This window comes from Pyxicephalus adspersus, chromosome 11, assembly GCF_032062135.1.
Source record: "Pyxicephalus adspersus chromosome 11, UCB_Pads_2.0, whole genome shotgun sequence".
Lineage (NCBI taxonomy): Eukaryota > Metazoa > Chordata > Amphibia > Anura > Pyxicephalidae > Pyxicephalus > Pyxicephalus adspersus.
This window is the reverse complement of record NC_092868.1, coordinates 54529024-54547015: the sequence shown is the minus strand read 5'-3', so window position 1 is coordinate 54547015 and position 17992 is coordinate 54529024. Positions and strand designations below refer to the sequence as shown.

The 17992-nt window shown below is 39.4% G+C and overlaps 1 protein-coding gene across 1 annotated transcript in view; it reads left to right on the top strand.

Annotated features, from left to right (window-relative positions):
• The first annotated feature begins 5828 nt into the window (after window positions 1-5828).
• LOC140341158 (uncharacterized) overlaps window positions 5829-17992 on the top strand; it is a 70514-nt gene continuing 58350 nt past the window's right edge. The window contains exons 1-7 of the mRNA XM_072426709.1: window positions 5829-5914; window positions 6797-6884; window positions 7887-8075; window positions 9103-9211; window positions 12825-13028; window positions 16637-16741; window positions 16820-17011. Coding sequence (XP_072282810.1) covers window positions 5829-5914; window positions 6797-6884; window positions 7887-8075; window positions 9103-9211; window positions 12825-13028; window positions 16637-16741; window positions 16820-17011 — 973 coding nt within the window. The remainder of the gene's footprint in view (window positions 5915-6796; window positions 6885-7886; window positions 8076-9102; window positions 9212-12824; window positions 13029-16636; window positions 16742-16819; window positions 17012-17992) is intronic.

Below are 17992 nucleotides of genomic sequence, written 5' to 3'. Positions count from 1 at the left end.
ATCCAGCAAACCTGAAGTATATTTCTTAAAAATAATTTGCGATTTTTTGGCAAATAGTTTCAGTCTGCACCTATGTTTCAGGTTTGCTGGATCACCCAAGGTCACCTATGGTAGTCTATATACTCCAGTCTTGGAGAGCTTTAATAAATCAGGCCCCATGTCTCAATTCATCCACTAGGCAATGATGTGTTTTCATTTACTTTAAATATGCACGTGTAATTCATTGTGAATGAAACTAAACAGCACAATCTAGTTGATAAATCTTCTATCAAACTATTGTATCTGTACATTTTTCCATGTCTACGTGTTATTATAATACGTGTACTTGCATTTAAATAATGATTGTGCAAATTGTTTTTAAATATATATACCTCTACAACAGGGGCTACATTGAGTTTTAATATTTGACAGACAGGCTGGGGTAGTATCAGATAGAGAGTGTTTGTATGAACCGATATAAAGTACATGCAAAAGCTATTACCTAAAAGTAAAAGAAAACTGACATTGAAATTCCATTCCATTTCAGTGGGAACAGTATTGTTGGTCACCCAACATTGGACAATTTTGCAACAATATTTGACAGTCTGGATTAAAAAGCCCAACAGGCCGTAGATTGGCAATGCCTGCTATACAGCCTGTACAAGCCTTATTCTACTTCCTCAAGGTCTTTCCCACCCATTAGGCCTCTATGTGGTCATCGTTTGGATGATCAATTCACGCCTTTTGTTCTGGTGACAGCTGTCAAATTTTAGATTTCCTATCTTCCTGATAATTACAATGGTCAGTTGTACCTTCAGGGACACAGACACTTTAAGCTTGATAGGAGTTCAGTCTATTCACTCACCACTTATACATAACTAAACAAAAATGTCTATACACTTTAAGGTGATCAAATCTCAGGATATATATTAAAGTGTAAACGTCCATCTGTTGTCTTCAATCACAATTTACAATGTGAACCGTGTTGTAGGAAATGCAGTCTAGAAAAGCCAATATTATTCCTTGTGCTGTGAGCACAGGGCCTGGATATATTTCATCTATGTGTGAAATTTACTTTGGCTCCCAAAGGGGTTTTGCTGAATTCCCTGAGGATGGTAATGAGTGGCATAGCCTGTGGCATGACCAATAATGCAATCCATAAATCATACCACATGATGGATTTACTACAGAGAATAAGATAAAAATGAATAGTGAGGACAGCAGGGACAATTGGAAGGAGATTAAAGAAATGAGGTATAATAGGACAGAGAGGGATGAGGGCAGTAGCCAGATTTATAGACCCTCATATATGACATTTTCTTTACCCTATAAATATCTAAGGCAAACGTATAACTGCCAGGGCAGGAGGTCAACTTTCCCCAAGAGCAACAGGATACAGGGTGTAGCTATAATTGCCTTATGTGCTCCATGACATTCTGTATAGAGAAAAGCAACATTTGTAATTCATTTACATTACTTCCTCCCTAATATGAGCAACTAGTACCTTTTGTAGTATTATTGTGCAAAGTTCTTGTTATGCCCCATTTACACAGTAAATGGCACCAACATTCTTAGCAATATCTAAATGAATGCATATACCTTTTACATAATGAAAACATTGTTTTTTTTTATAACTTTTTTGTTTACTTTGTTGAGATCATCTCCTCCCCTTCCATCTTTACCACCACGGCGGTAAAGACTGAAGGTGAAACCCACGGCCTAATGGAATACCTGTGTCACATATTCCAGGAGGCTGCAGGCTGCTCCTTCCACAAATGCTCGAGAAGGGGCATGGATAGTCAGAATCTTTCCTCAAATGTAAAAAAAAAAAAAAACAAGTGCTTGATCGCACGCATGAGCAATGTTCTTTATTTTTGACATTTAGAGGACACATCACCCGATCTTGCCCCTACACAGAGCAAGATCTGGAAATGTCATGAAGTACCCAGAAGAAAAACGGATGTTGGCACTGGGCAAAACATTTAGCAACAGAAAGAAGAGGGAAGCCAAGGCAGGGCATGATTTATTGGGTGCTGATTATACATGCATTGAGGGTTTTTGCATGTAAAGGTAAATTAAATTTTTAATGAAAGTTCCGCTTTAAAAGAGGGTAAAGGCTGTGTGGATCGATATACCACTACAGCTTAACAATGGTTAATAATTTTGTACATAACTTTGTTCAGCTCCAAAGGTAATACTTATATTTTGTACTAATTAATACAGTTGCTTTGAGAATTTGCCTTTGGGTTTAATTAGGCATAAAAGAAAAAGGCTGTACTTTACCTGTCCCAACAACAACTCTACAGCAAAATCTTAACTTTTTTGCCAACTTTTTCTACTCCAAATGACTGTGCCCCCTACTATGACATGATGGAAATAGTTTTGCTCTGCAAAAAAAAAAAAGGATTGCACAAAGAGACAGTGGCGCAGATAAATATAGATTGTCTTCTTTTGGAAGTTTTCTTTTAGAAAACAAGTGACCAAAATACATATATTTCTCTGTATGATATGAAGGGGTGGATTTGATTCTGGTCCCTGTAGCTTTTAATACCTTTGATGTAAAGGTTTCTTGTTTTGTTTTTTTTAGGTGTCCTTGGCCAATCTCCAGTACACCATCTCAACTGCGAGACTGACTGCTACCTGCCCTGCCCACCAGGTACTTACTATTCCTCTGGCAGCTGCTGGGAGTGTCAGCCTGGATTTTAGTAAGTACAGAGAACTCTTGAGTTACTCCCTTATAATATCTGTTTGATAAATTCTGCTGACCTTTTTGCTTTGCAGCAAAATCCTCTCACTTATTCCATTTTGACCTGTTAATAATTCAGTATACCTGTTGTGATTCTCCTGGCAGTAAAAGGGAATGCTGCATCATATTTGCTTGTTGTATATGGTGCTATACACATACAGTCTATGGCTAGATACGCAGTGTCTGCCTCAGCCATAAGTCTTTTGTTAAAAGTGCCTGCAATGCTCTTTCTTTTCTTGTGGATTAATCACCACTCTGCACCTTACAGCAAACTCTGCTATCTGCAGTGCTTCTGATTTGTTCCAATTGTTTTTGCAGTTGGTTTGAAGTTATTGATTACAATAGTTTATTCTTGTTTAGTGATGCTGTAGAATACCTTGTTTGTTTGACTTTTTCCAGTGTCATCGTTTTGTAAATGCTACAAACTATGCCAATACATTCACTGATTAATGTATAACCAATGTGAACCAATAATACAAGGAAGGTATTACACATACTGCATCACCTACATTATAAAGCAATAAAAAGCATATTGTTACTACTGTAAACTTGGTGTGATTTGTTGGCCATCTGAACCAACTGTTATCAATAGGAAATCTCCATATATTGTAAAGTTTTCAGGTGTCAGCCATGACACCTTGATTTAGTCTTCAGACTGCAGTTGCACAAAGATAAAAATGCTTTTTGTTGATTTAGACAGAAATGTGCATAGGATACAATCCTGCATGTTCATTTACCTATCTGTAAGGAAAACCAAATAACCTAGATCTATGCTGCTGCTTTAGTCAATAAAAACACAATTTGTTGCAGTTATGTATTTTATAATGGTACATAAAATATAATCAACATAAAATACAAGGAATAAAAGATAGGGGGCTTTGTAGGCATCTTACACAAATAAAAACAAAATTATCTAATAAACTGCAATAAAACCCATCAATTTATTTCACAATAGTATGAAAAGAGCTATATGAATTAAAAATTCCAATTTACAAACGGGACATCCAATAAATTGCCATGCATTTAATCTGCTATCTGTGGCTCTGGATTGCGTACCTCTCTTGTCCACTTGTTGGGGCAGATATGTTTTTGTACTTCTTTTAACGTGACTGTTAAATGCATCATCCCCCCATATACGATGCTTCTGCAGAAGCAGTCATGTTCCACAAAACGCGTTAAGCTTTCGAGGTGTAAGAGGAATGTGTCATGGTAAATGGCAATTTATTGGATGTTAATGGTAATATTTTTGTGATGTGGCAAAAAATGTAATTTTTACCCTTGGTCAACCCTTTAGTGTAATGTATATTTTTATATCAACTGATGGAAGGACCTGAATCTGTAATGATACCAGCACCATGCACAACTGAGAGAAGAACAAGAAACATGTGCATGGGTACAGGAACATGCTGACAAGAAGAGAGAGATGTATACACGCCATGATGTATTGCTGAGGCTTTAGTGTCTAATCACAGGTGACCAAGTTGTATGGTTTACCCAGTGAAGAGTAAAGGCCTTGTTGTGTATGATGGGGCTGTGTAAATGGTAGGATGGGCTGAGCAAAATTACAAGTTAGCAGATAAAACACCTTTTTGTTCTGGTTTGAACTGTTATGAAATAAAATTCTGTTCTGTGAATCAGAGGACCATTCACGAAGCGTTAGGGAAGCCTGTCCTAAGATCGGCAAGTAATGATGGATGATCTAACCAAACTTAGGAGCTTGGCTCTTTGGAGCTGATAAGTAGGAATCTGTGAATAGAGAAGGGTTTGCTAAGTTAGAAGAGAGTAAAGGGAACAAAAAATAGTTTTTAAGTATAGAAATGCACACAGGGAAGCTTACCAGCTCTTCTTTTCAGGCAAAAAGGAAAGCAACATAAACCTGACAATATCTGTTCCTCTTCAGCACAGATTGATGGAGGCGTTAGTAAGCACCATATCATCCTTGCAGATTTCTATATTAGACTTCACTTTTGTTTCATTCTTCACGTCTGCTTCATAGTTGTGTTTGACTTCTTTCGCTTTTCTGAGAAAGTTCCCTGGAGATGTTGTAAACCTGACATATTTCCTCTTCCATTATTAAAATTTCTTTTGAATCATTCTTTTCTTCTTCTTTTCTTCCTCGATCTCTCAGCGCAACTGCAGTGATTGATGATTGATGGATATAATATATCTTGGAGGTCACTGGAACACAGACAGGGAAGAAATGATTAATCTCGTGATATTGATTATTTTAAATTATCTCAGAGGGTTGGATTATTCTTTTCTCTCATTTTATCTGTCCTACATTTTTTGAATGTGCATAATGGAAGGTGCCTGGGGGAAGCAGTGGTGCCGAGCAGAGCAGTTATACTGTTATCTAGTATCACAATAATTATGTGTAAAATATCTGTGATGACAGAAGATCTCCATATACCGCAATATCAGAATTCACATTAAATCTGCCAGTTGCAATTACTCCACAGCTTTAGAAGAGATCAAAATACACATTTTCAGATTGTAATACATTTTGATGATGGGGCTGTGCTGGCGTTCATGAAGAGAGCTTTGATTCCACCAAAAAAAGACTCTTTTATTTTATTAGCAGTCATTTTTTAGATAGTGTGTGGGGTAGAAACAGAGGAGGATTCTCCTGCAGCCTTCTGTCCTAGCATTTACCTTTCCCAGTACCCACCACTTTTATCATGAAGTATATGTAAACATAATTGACCCATTCCCATAAGTAATTTACAAAGACACCTCATTTGATTTTTGCAACATTCATTAAAATAATACCTGGTGAGGTGCCCATAGAGATCCTGATTCAAGTACTTCCTATATGGGGTGACAACACTCTTATCTTTCAATTGTACTTCTCCATTGTCACCCTGCCACATGGGCTTCCTATAGAAACTACAAGTGGCTGTTTCACAACACATTAAGCAGCTTTTGCTAGTAAATGCCATGCAGCTATTGCTGAAAATTCATGTATACAGGGATTATTTCAAAGATCCTGCAGGAGATGAGCAGCACTGAGAAGCTATGTTGGATGTTAAAGGCAAAAACTGGGAATTTTATTTTTAAAATGGGACAATCCATGCTTTTATTTCCAAAAACTTCTTTCTCTAAAATGGGGCGCCCTGGGGCATCTATGCATAGGTCTGTTATGTTGCAGAGGCGTAAATGTTGGTTTGCAGATGTGACCATTGCGCACCAGTAATCTGCTTTTTAGTTCCTTTTATAGATGAAAAGCAAAAAATGTCTTTAAAAACTGTACATAAAAACTGAGAAATCAGTTACAGGCCTGAATGCTTTATTTGGAATAAAATATCTTATCAGGTGTGCAGTTTAGCCAATGTCCTTTTTGCTTCATATATTTTACATCTTTTAATTGCAGTATACATGTTTCCTCACTTTTAATGCCGTGGAAGATTTATTGGTAGTTTATAAAGCGTTTAATGATCATTTTTTGCAGTAACGAAGAAGGCCCCTTTGTCTTCTTAGCGCAAGCTTTAATTTTCATAAGAAATACTGTTCTGTAGTGCATTTGCCTCCTTACCAGCCCTTGCATGTGGATCATACTGTTTCTCATAAAGAAATTAAAGAAATAAAAAAATGAAAAAGAAGAAATAAAATGAAATAAAGAAACAGTTTCCAAAAAAAAAAGGGCTCCTTGGGAAATTCGTTTTTCATTAGTTGGCATTCATTTAACCTTTTATTCCTATAAACAATGCAAGACAAACTGAAAGGAGATTTTTTTCCTGTTAAGCCTCTCTAACAATTTTATAAAAGGGGTACCATAATTCTAATGTTATCATTTTGCAATATCGGTCAATATTTAATTTCTGCTCTATGTTATAAACCTCTTTTATAAACATCATCTTGTGACTTGTAAACTCTGCCATATCAGATTTGTTGTAACTGTGCAATTCCTTGTAGTATTTTGTGCATTTGACATTTATATGATTGTGTCTAGTAGTGGACCTGGAGGAAGGCTGGACTTCATTTTTTTTGTTTGTGATTTGTGTGCCTTTTTATGCATCCTCCTCGGCACAGAGTCTTTTCATAAAAAAGTACTTTTGTCTTTTTTTATTACAGCTGTCTAGGAGATTCTTTTGCTCCGAAAAAATGTCCAACTGGCACAGAAAATGCCCACCCTGGCAAAAGCAACTTACAGGACTGCCAGGTTTGTATTGCATGCACACTCTTGCAGTAGAACATTTTTGTCCTTTTTAAATTTCAGGGGTATCTTTATGAAAATGCATTACAATGCCAGCTACGCAGCATTGGTCAGTGGTTGACCCATGTTATAAAGCAAAACGTCATCTGGTAAAAGGGTTCAGTGTGGGCAGTCACAGACAAAAAGAGATGCTGGTCTAGGATCACACTTGTGGTGAGGTTGCAGGTTACTGCCTCCCCGCACCAGGAACTTCTGCCTTTCAGGAGACACTATATGGTAGCATCTCCGTTTGGCAGCCCCATAGAGAATCAAGAGGTACCACTCACTGCCCGCCAGCTGTCAAATGTGCAGACACTGGTCCTTTAATAGCAGAATCTCCCTGTGGCTGCCCCCATAGGAATTGAATAGGGACGTCCCTAGCGGTACTAGTAGCACTGCTGTCAAATATGCAGATGCTGGTTCTTAAAGAACCAGTGCTGCAGTGGGTGTTCAAGTGGCTGACAAGTTGCCTCTTGAAGGAATCGGGTGGGATCACTCAATCCTGAAGCAGGTTTGAACCTGTCCCTAGAACAGTTTGGCTACATGCCTCAATTCTAATAATTGGATTTCACATCAGATATTGAATTTAAGGTTTTTAACTCTGGTAAGAGTTGTCAGTAGTGTTAGCTGGATGTCCTGCCTAGGACTCTGATGCCTGAGAACCTTGGAAACATTGAATATACTGAACTATACCTTTCTCAAGAATCATAGTGCCAAAGTCATATGGGGCAGTGTAACTCTTCAGGAATCAAGTGGGATTTGCACTATTCTTTGCGATGGGACTGCACTAAGTGAGAACAATTAATTGATATCTTGTACTGCTATATCTTTTTACTGAAATATTTATTTTTTAAAAGAATCACTCCCTTTATTTTACCCAACCAATCAACCATTTACTTTCTTGCTGTATTGGATTAGGACTGTAAGGATAGAACAGAGAAAACCTTTTATTGTCTCTTTTTCTTACAGGAGTGTGCCACTGGATTTCTAAGCCTAGAATCTGGATGGGCCTGCAGGCCATGTCCTCATGGTTTCTCATGTGATCCTGCCACTGGTTATATAAGTCCTTGCACTCCCGGGCACTATTCTAGGGAAGGGGAACTAAACTGTCTCCCGTGTCCGGATGGATTTGTTTGTCCAGATGGTCGAGACTGGAAGGTGAGTTCTGTGGATTGGAGAACATGCAAATCATATCACGCTGTCACTACTGAGAATTTACAAGCCTTTTTTTGAAAAAATAATGGTTTTCCTTTTGCAATAGATTTTAATTGATTGGTTTGTAATAAAATTAGTATAAACAAAGAGAACAGTGAACTGGTGATAGAATTGTAAATATTACAAAGTTTTTTTTATCAATTATAAAATAAACCAAGTAGAATTAAAAAAGCCTGTACTGTACCCATGCCTAGGGTGGTGGTATACAGAAAGATATATTTGTTGGTCATGGTTGGTTGGAGTATAGAATAAATGAAGACAATGAGCACAGAAGAGTTTACTTTAAGATCAGCGCTAAAAATAAAAAGATAATCAAAAAAAGGGGAATAAGGGGGTATGGTCCTTAATTATTTTTTAGGTTGTTATTAAGTTCAGAATTAATCAATACAATTTTTGGTATGGCCAGTAAATTAGAATATACATATTGTAGTTACTTTATTTCAATATAAAGTATTCTTTATACCTCAGACTGAATAAAATGTGAAAGGAAGACAGCTTAATGGAAATCACTTTTCATATGGTAGAAGCTCGACACAAATCTGGTTTTCGTGATGATTGCACCCTTTGTAATTAGTGAATTTTGCTGGGAATTAGCATATGTTTTTTTTTTTTTTACCCAGTGAAAAACTCTCATTTGATGCTGCTTATGGCAGTAAACACTTCAGATTTCAGTCCCAATTCTACTGACAGGTGAACTGCAAACATCACAGTTTTGAAATCTGTGAATTTAAAACACTGTGAAACCTGAATAAATACCTAGAAAAAAGTTTGAATTTTCTGCTAATTATTTATATTTATTATTAATCTAAAATTTTAATAACAATTTTGATAATATTTTTATTCACTAATCATTATTCAGGTATAGATATAGGTATGGAATTATATGGAATAAATATTGTATTCACATTTTTGTAACAAAGAAGCATAGTTTGTTGTATTTGTTAAGTAGTCTTTGAATTTGCCTCTCCAGTTGTGTCCTCCAGGACAAGAGCCAGACCAGAATCATTCCCGTTGTATTGACTGTCCCCCTGGATTCTTCTCTACATGGACCTCCCCAAAATGTCTGCCCTGTCTTGCAGGTATTTGTGCAGAATATGCATGCAAAGAAACTTTATATTATCTTCTAACACTGGCCAGAATATACATCAACTGGATCAGTATGGAAAATTAATATCTCAGAAATAGAAGATTCAGGTTCAACAAAGTCAGGAGAGCTTCAGTCGTTTTCTTGCTTTGTTGTTTTTCAATAGTATTATGATGCTGCTTGATTTTTATTGTGTCTTTGAGAAGTGCTTCAGCCAGAAAGATCTGCCAATTTCCTCCTGCACAATACACCTGTGCCCTCATTGCCATTAGAACATCAGTGGCATTGCTTATATTTACACTATTGGGTCAGCTGCTGTGCCACATCATCTTGATTGGATTTGCGTCCCCTTTTGTGAAGTACAGTGGATTGTAGTAAGGAACAGTCTTCCTCCTTACTACTAACTTAGAACTATTTATATTCCCAACAGGCTTTCTTGTCCTCAACAGATTTTGCACGGGAAATATGTCTGTCCCCAAGGTACTGACTGTCCCACACTAGCCTACAGAAAAGCATGGTAGGTGCAGTTGCGGCAGATTGCTAGAATTGTGTATATGCTAGTGCATGTACCCTTATTGCTATTAACATCACCTTAAAGCTAGTTTTAAAATACACCCCTACTTTTTAAAAGAACAATAATCAGTATGTTCACTTTTGTAAGTATATGTGCATTTATTATTAATTTGTATTTATATAGTGTTAACCTAATATGCAGCACTTTACAAAGTCCATGGTCAATTCACTAACTGCCCCTGAAAGGAGTTTACAGTCTAATGTCCCTACCATAGTCCTATGTCATTAATGTAGTCTACAGACTTTTTTTCAGGTTGGTTTGAGTTCATTAACCTAACCAATTGTTTTTTTTCAATGTGTGAGGATACCAACGCAAACACATAGGGGAAAACATGCAAACTCCATGCAGATAGTGTCCTGACCAAGATTCAAACCTGGGACCCAGCGCTACAAAGGCCGAAGTGCCAGGAGTGCCTTCTGCCAGTTATAATTATGCTGTACAGTGAATTATGAGGCTCATATAAAAGAGACAAATTTAGATACTTACTCTATCTGCATTTAAAAACACATTTAATGTTTTTTAGCTTTTTTTTTTTTTTTTAGTTTTTTTTTATATCTGTGTGGAGTCCAGCTTTAGGTAAATTGCTCCAGAAGAGTGTGTAGGCTTTTTCCATTTCTGTTTTCTCCCCATGCTAAAGGAATATAATGAGAAAATCAAGCGCTTACTGAACCTGGCGAAGAGATAACGAAGTTGGTAATTAGGCCCTCTCATTAATAATGGAGCATACCTTCAGAGAAACACAAACTGACAGGAAAGAGAGAACAATGTAAAGGACTGAAAGCTTCTCATTAAAACCATTTCTTGGGATGGTACTAGTTGCAGGCGTACTGTGCTGCTTAACTCTTCACCTGCTGCAATGCAATCCTCCTGTAGCTTTGATACAAGACTCAAGAGAACACAACAGAGAAGCAAAGAAAAAATGGGCTACATCCTCGATGTCTACCAGATGTTAGTAATTGTTTTCCACCTGTGCAGAATAATTCTGCCTTAGGATCTAATTGCTTGCTTTGGGTACCATAAATGTTCATCTTTGTTATATGGAAATTAGATTGAGTGCTAGTAATTCTGTTTTTACCTATTGGTAGACATTTAAGAGCAAATAAACAATTAGGCTCAAATTCAGTTACAGTCTTTTAGCAAAGCAGTGCAACAGTTTAATTGTGTTTTTGAGGCCTTAAATTGAGGCAGCCAACTGAGAAAAATTGAAAACAACAACAGAATTATTACTTAAGATGGGTCACATCTTCACTCCAAACAGACGCTCAAATAAAAAGGGCTACACAGGGCAGTAAAGGGGGTTATTTATAAATAAAGCTGAACTCTTAAACTCCTAAATTGTTTTAATAAACTGTATTCATAAAGCACCAACATATTACACAGCGCTGTATGTTGAATAGGATTGCAAATGATGGACAGATTTAAACAATGACACAGGAGGAGGAGAGGGTCCTGCCCAAAAGAGCTTGCGTTTACAATCTGATTGTAAAAACTTTGCTTGACCAGAAAACTTCAGGCCTAAGACCATCAAACCCCCACTTCTAAGTGAGGTTCAAAGTGAGGCACCATTTAAGTGGTACAGATATCATTAAAATCCTTCCCTCTCTCCTTTTCCCTTTTTTCCTGGAGCATTGTTGATGTGTGTTTGCCTGTCCTGCGACAAAGCCTAACCATACAGCTGACGTGACCATGTATGCAGAGGTGTAATGAGGCTTTACAACTGTGATTTGTATGAAAATGTTAAGAAATATTGTCTTGTGATTTTGAGTACATTCTATATGTAGGATCTTTTGACCTCTCACACACACACACGGAGAGACATGACCACTAGGGGGCGCTATGGCTTGCACAGAGGTGGTGTGAGCCCTGAGATAGGCCAAGGCACAGCGTCTAAGCAGTAACCAGGTCTTCTCCAGAGCCTCTGATGGTGAGGATGTTGTGCCGCTGGTTATGGCCAGGTTGTGGTCCCACACGGTACCAAATCACAATGCAAAAGGGTAGTCAAGGAAAGCCAGGTTTGAGGCAGGCAGCAAGCAAGAGGGGTCAGGTCACAAGCCAGGGATCAACAGCCAGGAATCCAGGCGACAGATGGCAGTGACACAGAGACCACTGTGGGCACAGGAGACACTTGGAAGCAACAGGAGGCACAGGTGACTCAGGGATATCCACAGACAGAGAGGAACACTGGAACAGCACAGGAAAGTTGGCTGGGAACCAACAGACTGGACAACGAGGGGTAATGCAGGAGCTGGACACAGGAAACACTAGATTAAGCACCAGGTGAACAGGAAGTAGATCACAGTACTAGGGAGCTCGATCCACTTAGTGAAGACTTGTTACACGAACACAAAATGCAGTCTGTGAGCTAGCTAAATAGCCAGGGCTGATCAAGAGGCTATTTTATGATTGGCCAGCGGATTGGACGAAGTTGATAAAGCTTGGAAACAGATGCACATCCAGCATCAGAACTGCCCTCATGTGCAGGGGACTGATGCCTGTGCTTTAGTGAGGAACAGGTAAGTGTGACATGATCAACCAATATATCCCTGAAGAAGCAGAAAATCTACCAGTGAAACGTGTTGGAATTACTGGTTGGATTATAATATTGGTCACATGAATAAGACTCTTGTTTTTATGGTTTTGTTGAATATATAATTAAATTTTCTAAGGGTTTAATGATATCTGTACCACTTAAATCCCTTAGTTTATGGTGGCTATATGGCTTTAGGCCTTAAGTTTCTTGTGTGATGCGGTTTCTCTTTTATGATTGTATATAGTGACCCTTACTCTGTAACGCATGTGAAATCTCTGTACAATTCCCTTTAGATTTATCAAAATGATGTAATATGAGGGCTTTCCTTACCATCCATTGCATATGAATCCAGTAAGGCAGGCAAGCATGCTGCAAATCTATCTAAATGTACAATGAAACTGTTCAGACTGGCCAGCTTAATAGGAATTCTTTCCCATTGCACCCGGGTAAATTACCTTACTGTTGGACAGAACTGATAAATGTCCCCATTGTGTTTTTCTACAGGAAGTTACTGCCCATTTGCCGGTAAAATCCATACTGTTGTTGCTCCAACGGGGTTTCTGAAGGACGGCAGTGGACAAATTAGTTCTTGTATATGTGAGAACTGTCCGCCAACTCTGGGCATTGAAGATCTTCATCGATCGGTTACCTGCCACCCAGGTTATTACACGTCTGCAGATCGGTCAGAGTGTAAGCTTTGTTCATCAGGTAATTATTTTTACAGACATTCTTACAACATTTTACTGCAAATCAAATTCTCTCTGCCACTGTGTAAAACTTCATAGTGAAAACTGTGGAACAAAAAGAAAGAAGAAGGTTGGGAACAGGAAGGGGGCCTTGAATATGCTCAGTAATTATGAATATGTCCATTTCCAGCACAGATACTTTTTATGTAGCTGCTTGAATCTATATGCTATGTTATTTCTCAGGCTTCTCATGTCACAGCATAATTAACAGTAACAATCCTATTGTGTGTGATCAGAGCGTGTTGCCTTCAATAGAAGAGTGGCTTAATTATATAGCCAGTGCTAGTAGCCTGAAATGGACTAACTACCAATTCTGCTACCTGCTAATTAACTGTCCTCCATTCTGATTCTACAAGAAGCTCAATTATTATTGTGCATTAAGAATTCTGCAAGTTAGCAACATTTCTAATAAAGAACCCTTCATATTGTATTTTTAATGTAATGATTGCAAGTCATTTTTCATGTTTGCTAGTCCATATTGTCATCATTGTATACAGGTAATCAGTTTCTTCCTCTATTGTCTGTCTGAATTTCACTGCAGTTAACATTATTAACAACAATTGAGGTAAAAAGGTTCCTTATTTAGCAGAAAGTATGACCTTGGGATATAAGCAAATATAGCCTCCATCTAGTACAAAGATAATATTGTGTACAGTAGTTGGAAATAAAGGAATTATAATATTAGGACACAGGGAAGGGGGTGTGTGACCAGGGCATGTCAGAGTAAGCACGCATTTCAAGGAAGCTCCCCATCTTGCCACCCAGCTTCTCCTCTGGACACCCTCTGGTCAAAATTTTGCTTCCTCTCAGCAGTGGACTAAGTGACTGGACTATAGCTGCATCTGCACACTTGTTTTTGAAGAGTTGGCTTTCATATTCTGAGCTGCTGTCATATTCTGTGTCATGCCTGGAGAGACAGGACCACTAGGGTGCGCTATGGCTTGCACGGAGGTGGTGTGAGCCATGAGAAGGGCCAAGGCACAGAGTCCAAGCAGTAACCAGGTTTTCTCCAGAGCCTCTGATGGTGAGGATGTTGCGCTGCAGGTTACTGCCAGGTTGCGGTCCTTGGACACACCAAGGTGGGCAAGCAACGGTACAAAATCACTAAGCAGAAGGATAGCCAAGGAAAGCCGGGGTCGAGACAGGCAGCAAGCAAGAGAGGTCAGGTCACATGCTAGGGGTCAATAGCCAGGGATCCAGGAGTCAGACAGCAAAGACACAAAGGCCACCGCGGGCACAGGGAACACAGGAGACACTGGAAACAGCAGGAGGTACAGGTGATGCAGGGATATCCACAGGCAGACAGGAACAGCACAGGGAAGTTGGCTGGGAACCAACAGACTGGACAACAAGGGGTTAACACAGGAGCTAAACACAGGAAACACTGGATTAAGCAGCAGGTGTACAGGAACTAGTTCACAGAACTAGGAAGCTCGGCACTAGTAAGACTTGTTGCACAAGCACAAAGTGCAGTCTGTAAGCCAGCTAAATAGCCAGGGCTGATCCATCTTTTGATTGGCCAGCGAATTGGACGGAATTGATAAAGTTTGGAAACAGAGGTACACCCAGCTTCAGAACTGCAAGCATGCGCAGGAGAGGGATGCCTGTGCTTTAGTGAGGAAGAGGTAAATGTGGCATTCTGGATCATTATGAAAGGACTTCCTGGGCAGGACCTAGTTGCTTCTGAACAGATGCAGTGAGTAGCCCAGAGCACCATCCCTGTAGGCAGTCTGATGCCACATGGCCCTTGGGTGAGCTTTGAGGTTTCTCTCCTATAATGCTGGACTGGCTCACCTGAAAGTTCTAAAGCTGCGTACACACGTGCAATTTTTTTCGTTGGAAAGGATCTTTCACGATCCTTTCCAACGACAAGGGAGTGCACGATGCATGAACGGTGCTGTACATACAGCACCGTTCATGCTCTATGGAGAGGGGAGGGGGAGAGCGACGGAGCGGCACCCTGCTGCGCGCTCTCCCCTTCCCTTTCATTAGGATCGGCTGTCATTCATCGTCCGTGGATCCAGCAGGTCGGTCGTCCGGACGATGGACGACACCGACTGTACACACGGCAGATTTTCGCCCGATAATTGGCCGATGCCGATTATTGGGCAATAAAAATCTGACGTGTGTACGTAGCTTTAGATTGAGGGTAATGTCTCTGACCATACAGCAGTGGACTTCTGACGTATGGCATCAGTGGGCTTCACTGACTACTCCGCTTTGACCTAGAAACCTTTCTATTGAGTCTGGAAAACTTTCAGAGGGTAAATATACAGAAAAGTGGCAAATAAAGTAGACAGTATTGCAAAGACCGCATCCTTTTTTTCTGAATGATTCAGCAGTTGGGCCGTCATTTCCATTAACAACTGACTTATTTGCTTTGTAATGGGTTGTTGTAATGGGGCTCAGTTGTAAAGAAACATCTTGGACTGTTACAAAAAAAATAGGCAGACTTAATTATCAGCCTCATAGGGTGTGAGTCTCCCCTGTGACCTCCAAATCCTGGATCCTGTTTAAAAATGCTTTATCCAACTTTTTTACATGGCAAGCAAAGGAATACATCACCGAGACCTTGATTACCCAAGTGTAAGTCTCTATTCCTGTGGCCCTTTCATGGATTTAGGTTATGGCTTTGGATGCTATATTGGCCTGGCCCCCAAACTTTATGCTCCCCATGGTCATCACAATTGAAGGCGTTGCCATAGGTTTACATTGGATAGACTTTACCTGCGGCACATCCAACAAAGTATGTTGTCAGTTTTGGAACTCCCCTGGTTCTTTAGGAATATCTCGAGCTCTGATTGCCTCACACTGCTAGGGATATGCTGTCACAGCCTCACCACTTCCCCAAGCTGCATGGAGGCCGTGTAGACTTATACATTAAGGTGTTACACTGGCCTCAGCATCCCTGTGCTTAATGCTACTATACACAGAAACAGCCTATTAACCAGACTTGTCATCTACCAGTCATCCTGCTATGAGACCTAACTAGATTCCACAAGAACCTCTCCCAGTTTGTCCCTCTTCGGGTTACTGCTTGACCACCACAGTACAAACATGGATGGGAAAAGGAGCTACCAACGTACTAGACTTGCTTTTTTTGGAGATTCCAAAGCCACTGTTTGTTGCCACCTGGGATTTTCCATAGTTTGCGTATGTAATGAATGATTGTAATGAATGATTGTTTTCTTTTGCCTTTTTATTCTTTATTCCATTGCCAAATGTCTCCTCTCACACCATGGTATAGAGTTTTCATAGAAATGTTTAGCTGGGGCATGGCAATGTGTCTATGTGCCCCAGGGCATTTTCTTTACATACTGAAATGACATAAAGGGTTATACCTTCTCAGTACAAGTTTTCTTTGATTTGCTGTCCCTCTTTTTTACATTGACTAAAGAATATTAGGAAAAAAATATATAATAAAGACACATTGATTACATGAAAGCTGTTTGATTGACACTTACATAAAGGCTACAAAATATGGTAACCTGCTGCAAAAAATTATGTTCTGTTACCTACAACCAAAAGTATATACTGGCTTTCTATTACATCTGTCTACTGCTCCCTTAGGTCATTTCTGCTCCGATGGTTCCTCTATGACACCCTGCCCAGCTGGAACTTTCTCTGACAAGGAAGGATTGTCGCAGCAGAGTGAATGTATGCTCTGCCCTGCAGGTCAGATTAATATCCTTGTAGTATTTCTATTTATTTTTTTAAGTAGTTCTGATGTAATGCCAATGCTCATGCCCACAGGGTACTACTGTCTAGAAGGAAGATCACAGCCGCCAGGACCAGAGTCCTTGTGCCCAGCTGGCTTTTATTGCCCTATAGGGACTCGGAGTTCTCATGCTTATCCATGCCCAGCTGGAACCTACAATGATCAACTGGGACAAGGGCACAGAGGCAGCTGCCAGGTCTGCTCAGAGGGGCTGTACTGCCAAGAGGGTAAAAGTATACAAATAGCATGTTTTCTTCCCTGTCATTGCACTGCTGCTGTAATAATCCTAAAAATATAAAAAGCAAGTGATAGATTTAACACATACGAATTCCACAGCTGGAAGAAAGTGACCACATGCCTGCTATAATCCAAGGGGCTTAGTGGCACCCAGCTCCACACTTTTCTTATCCACAATATAATTGCTTAGTTTGTGCCCTATCTTGTGGTATTACGGCATACCACTTGCCTATTCTCATGCAAAAGATAGATTGGGGATTGATGAGATAGATCTGTCTGTCACTTTCGTACCAATGACAAGTATTTTGCTGTACCTGTGAATATTGTTTCCTCCTTGTCAAGCTGCTCTGTTTGGCTTCTGCACTGTCCTTCAAAATTTTTATTGATCCCTGTACCGCTATATACATTTTTCAGCATAGCAAAATCCTACAACAATACAGTGTGTATCACTGATGCTCTGAAAGCGTTCAAACCACCACCATGGTGGTGTGAGTATTATTGAAAATATGCAGCTTTTCTAGAAATGACCGAGAACCAACAAAACCTATTAAATTTGGTCAACATTTAATTCATAGGTCTGGGCACTTCTTCCAAAATTAGTCAGGTTGAAAAAAGACATAGGTTCAAACACTATGGAAATAAACATATCCCAGATAAAACCCCATGGACCTAGTTGATCCAGAGGAAGGCAAAAAAAACCTTCCTGTACAATTTGCTCCAACAGGAAAAAAAAATCCTTCCTGATTCTATGAGGCAATCGGATGTTCTCTGGATCAACAGTTTCTGTTATTTTTACTTTAAAGCCTTAATCCCCAGTTATAATCTGTACTTCTAGAAATCATCCAGCTTTTTCTTAAAGCAATCTATAGAACTTGCTGAAACTACCGATGGAAAGCCGATTCCACATTTTCACAGACCTTACAGTGAAGAATCCCTTCTTTACCTGGAGATTATTCTTCTTTTCCTCCAGA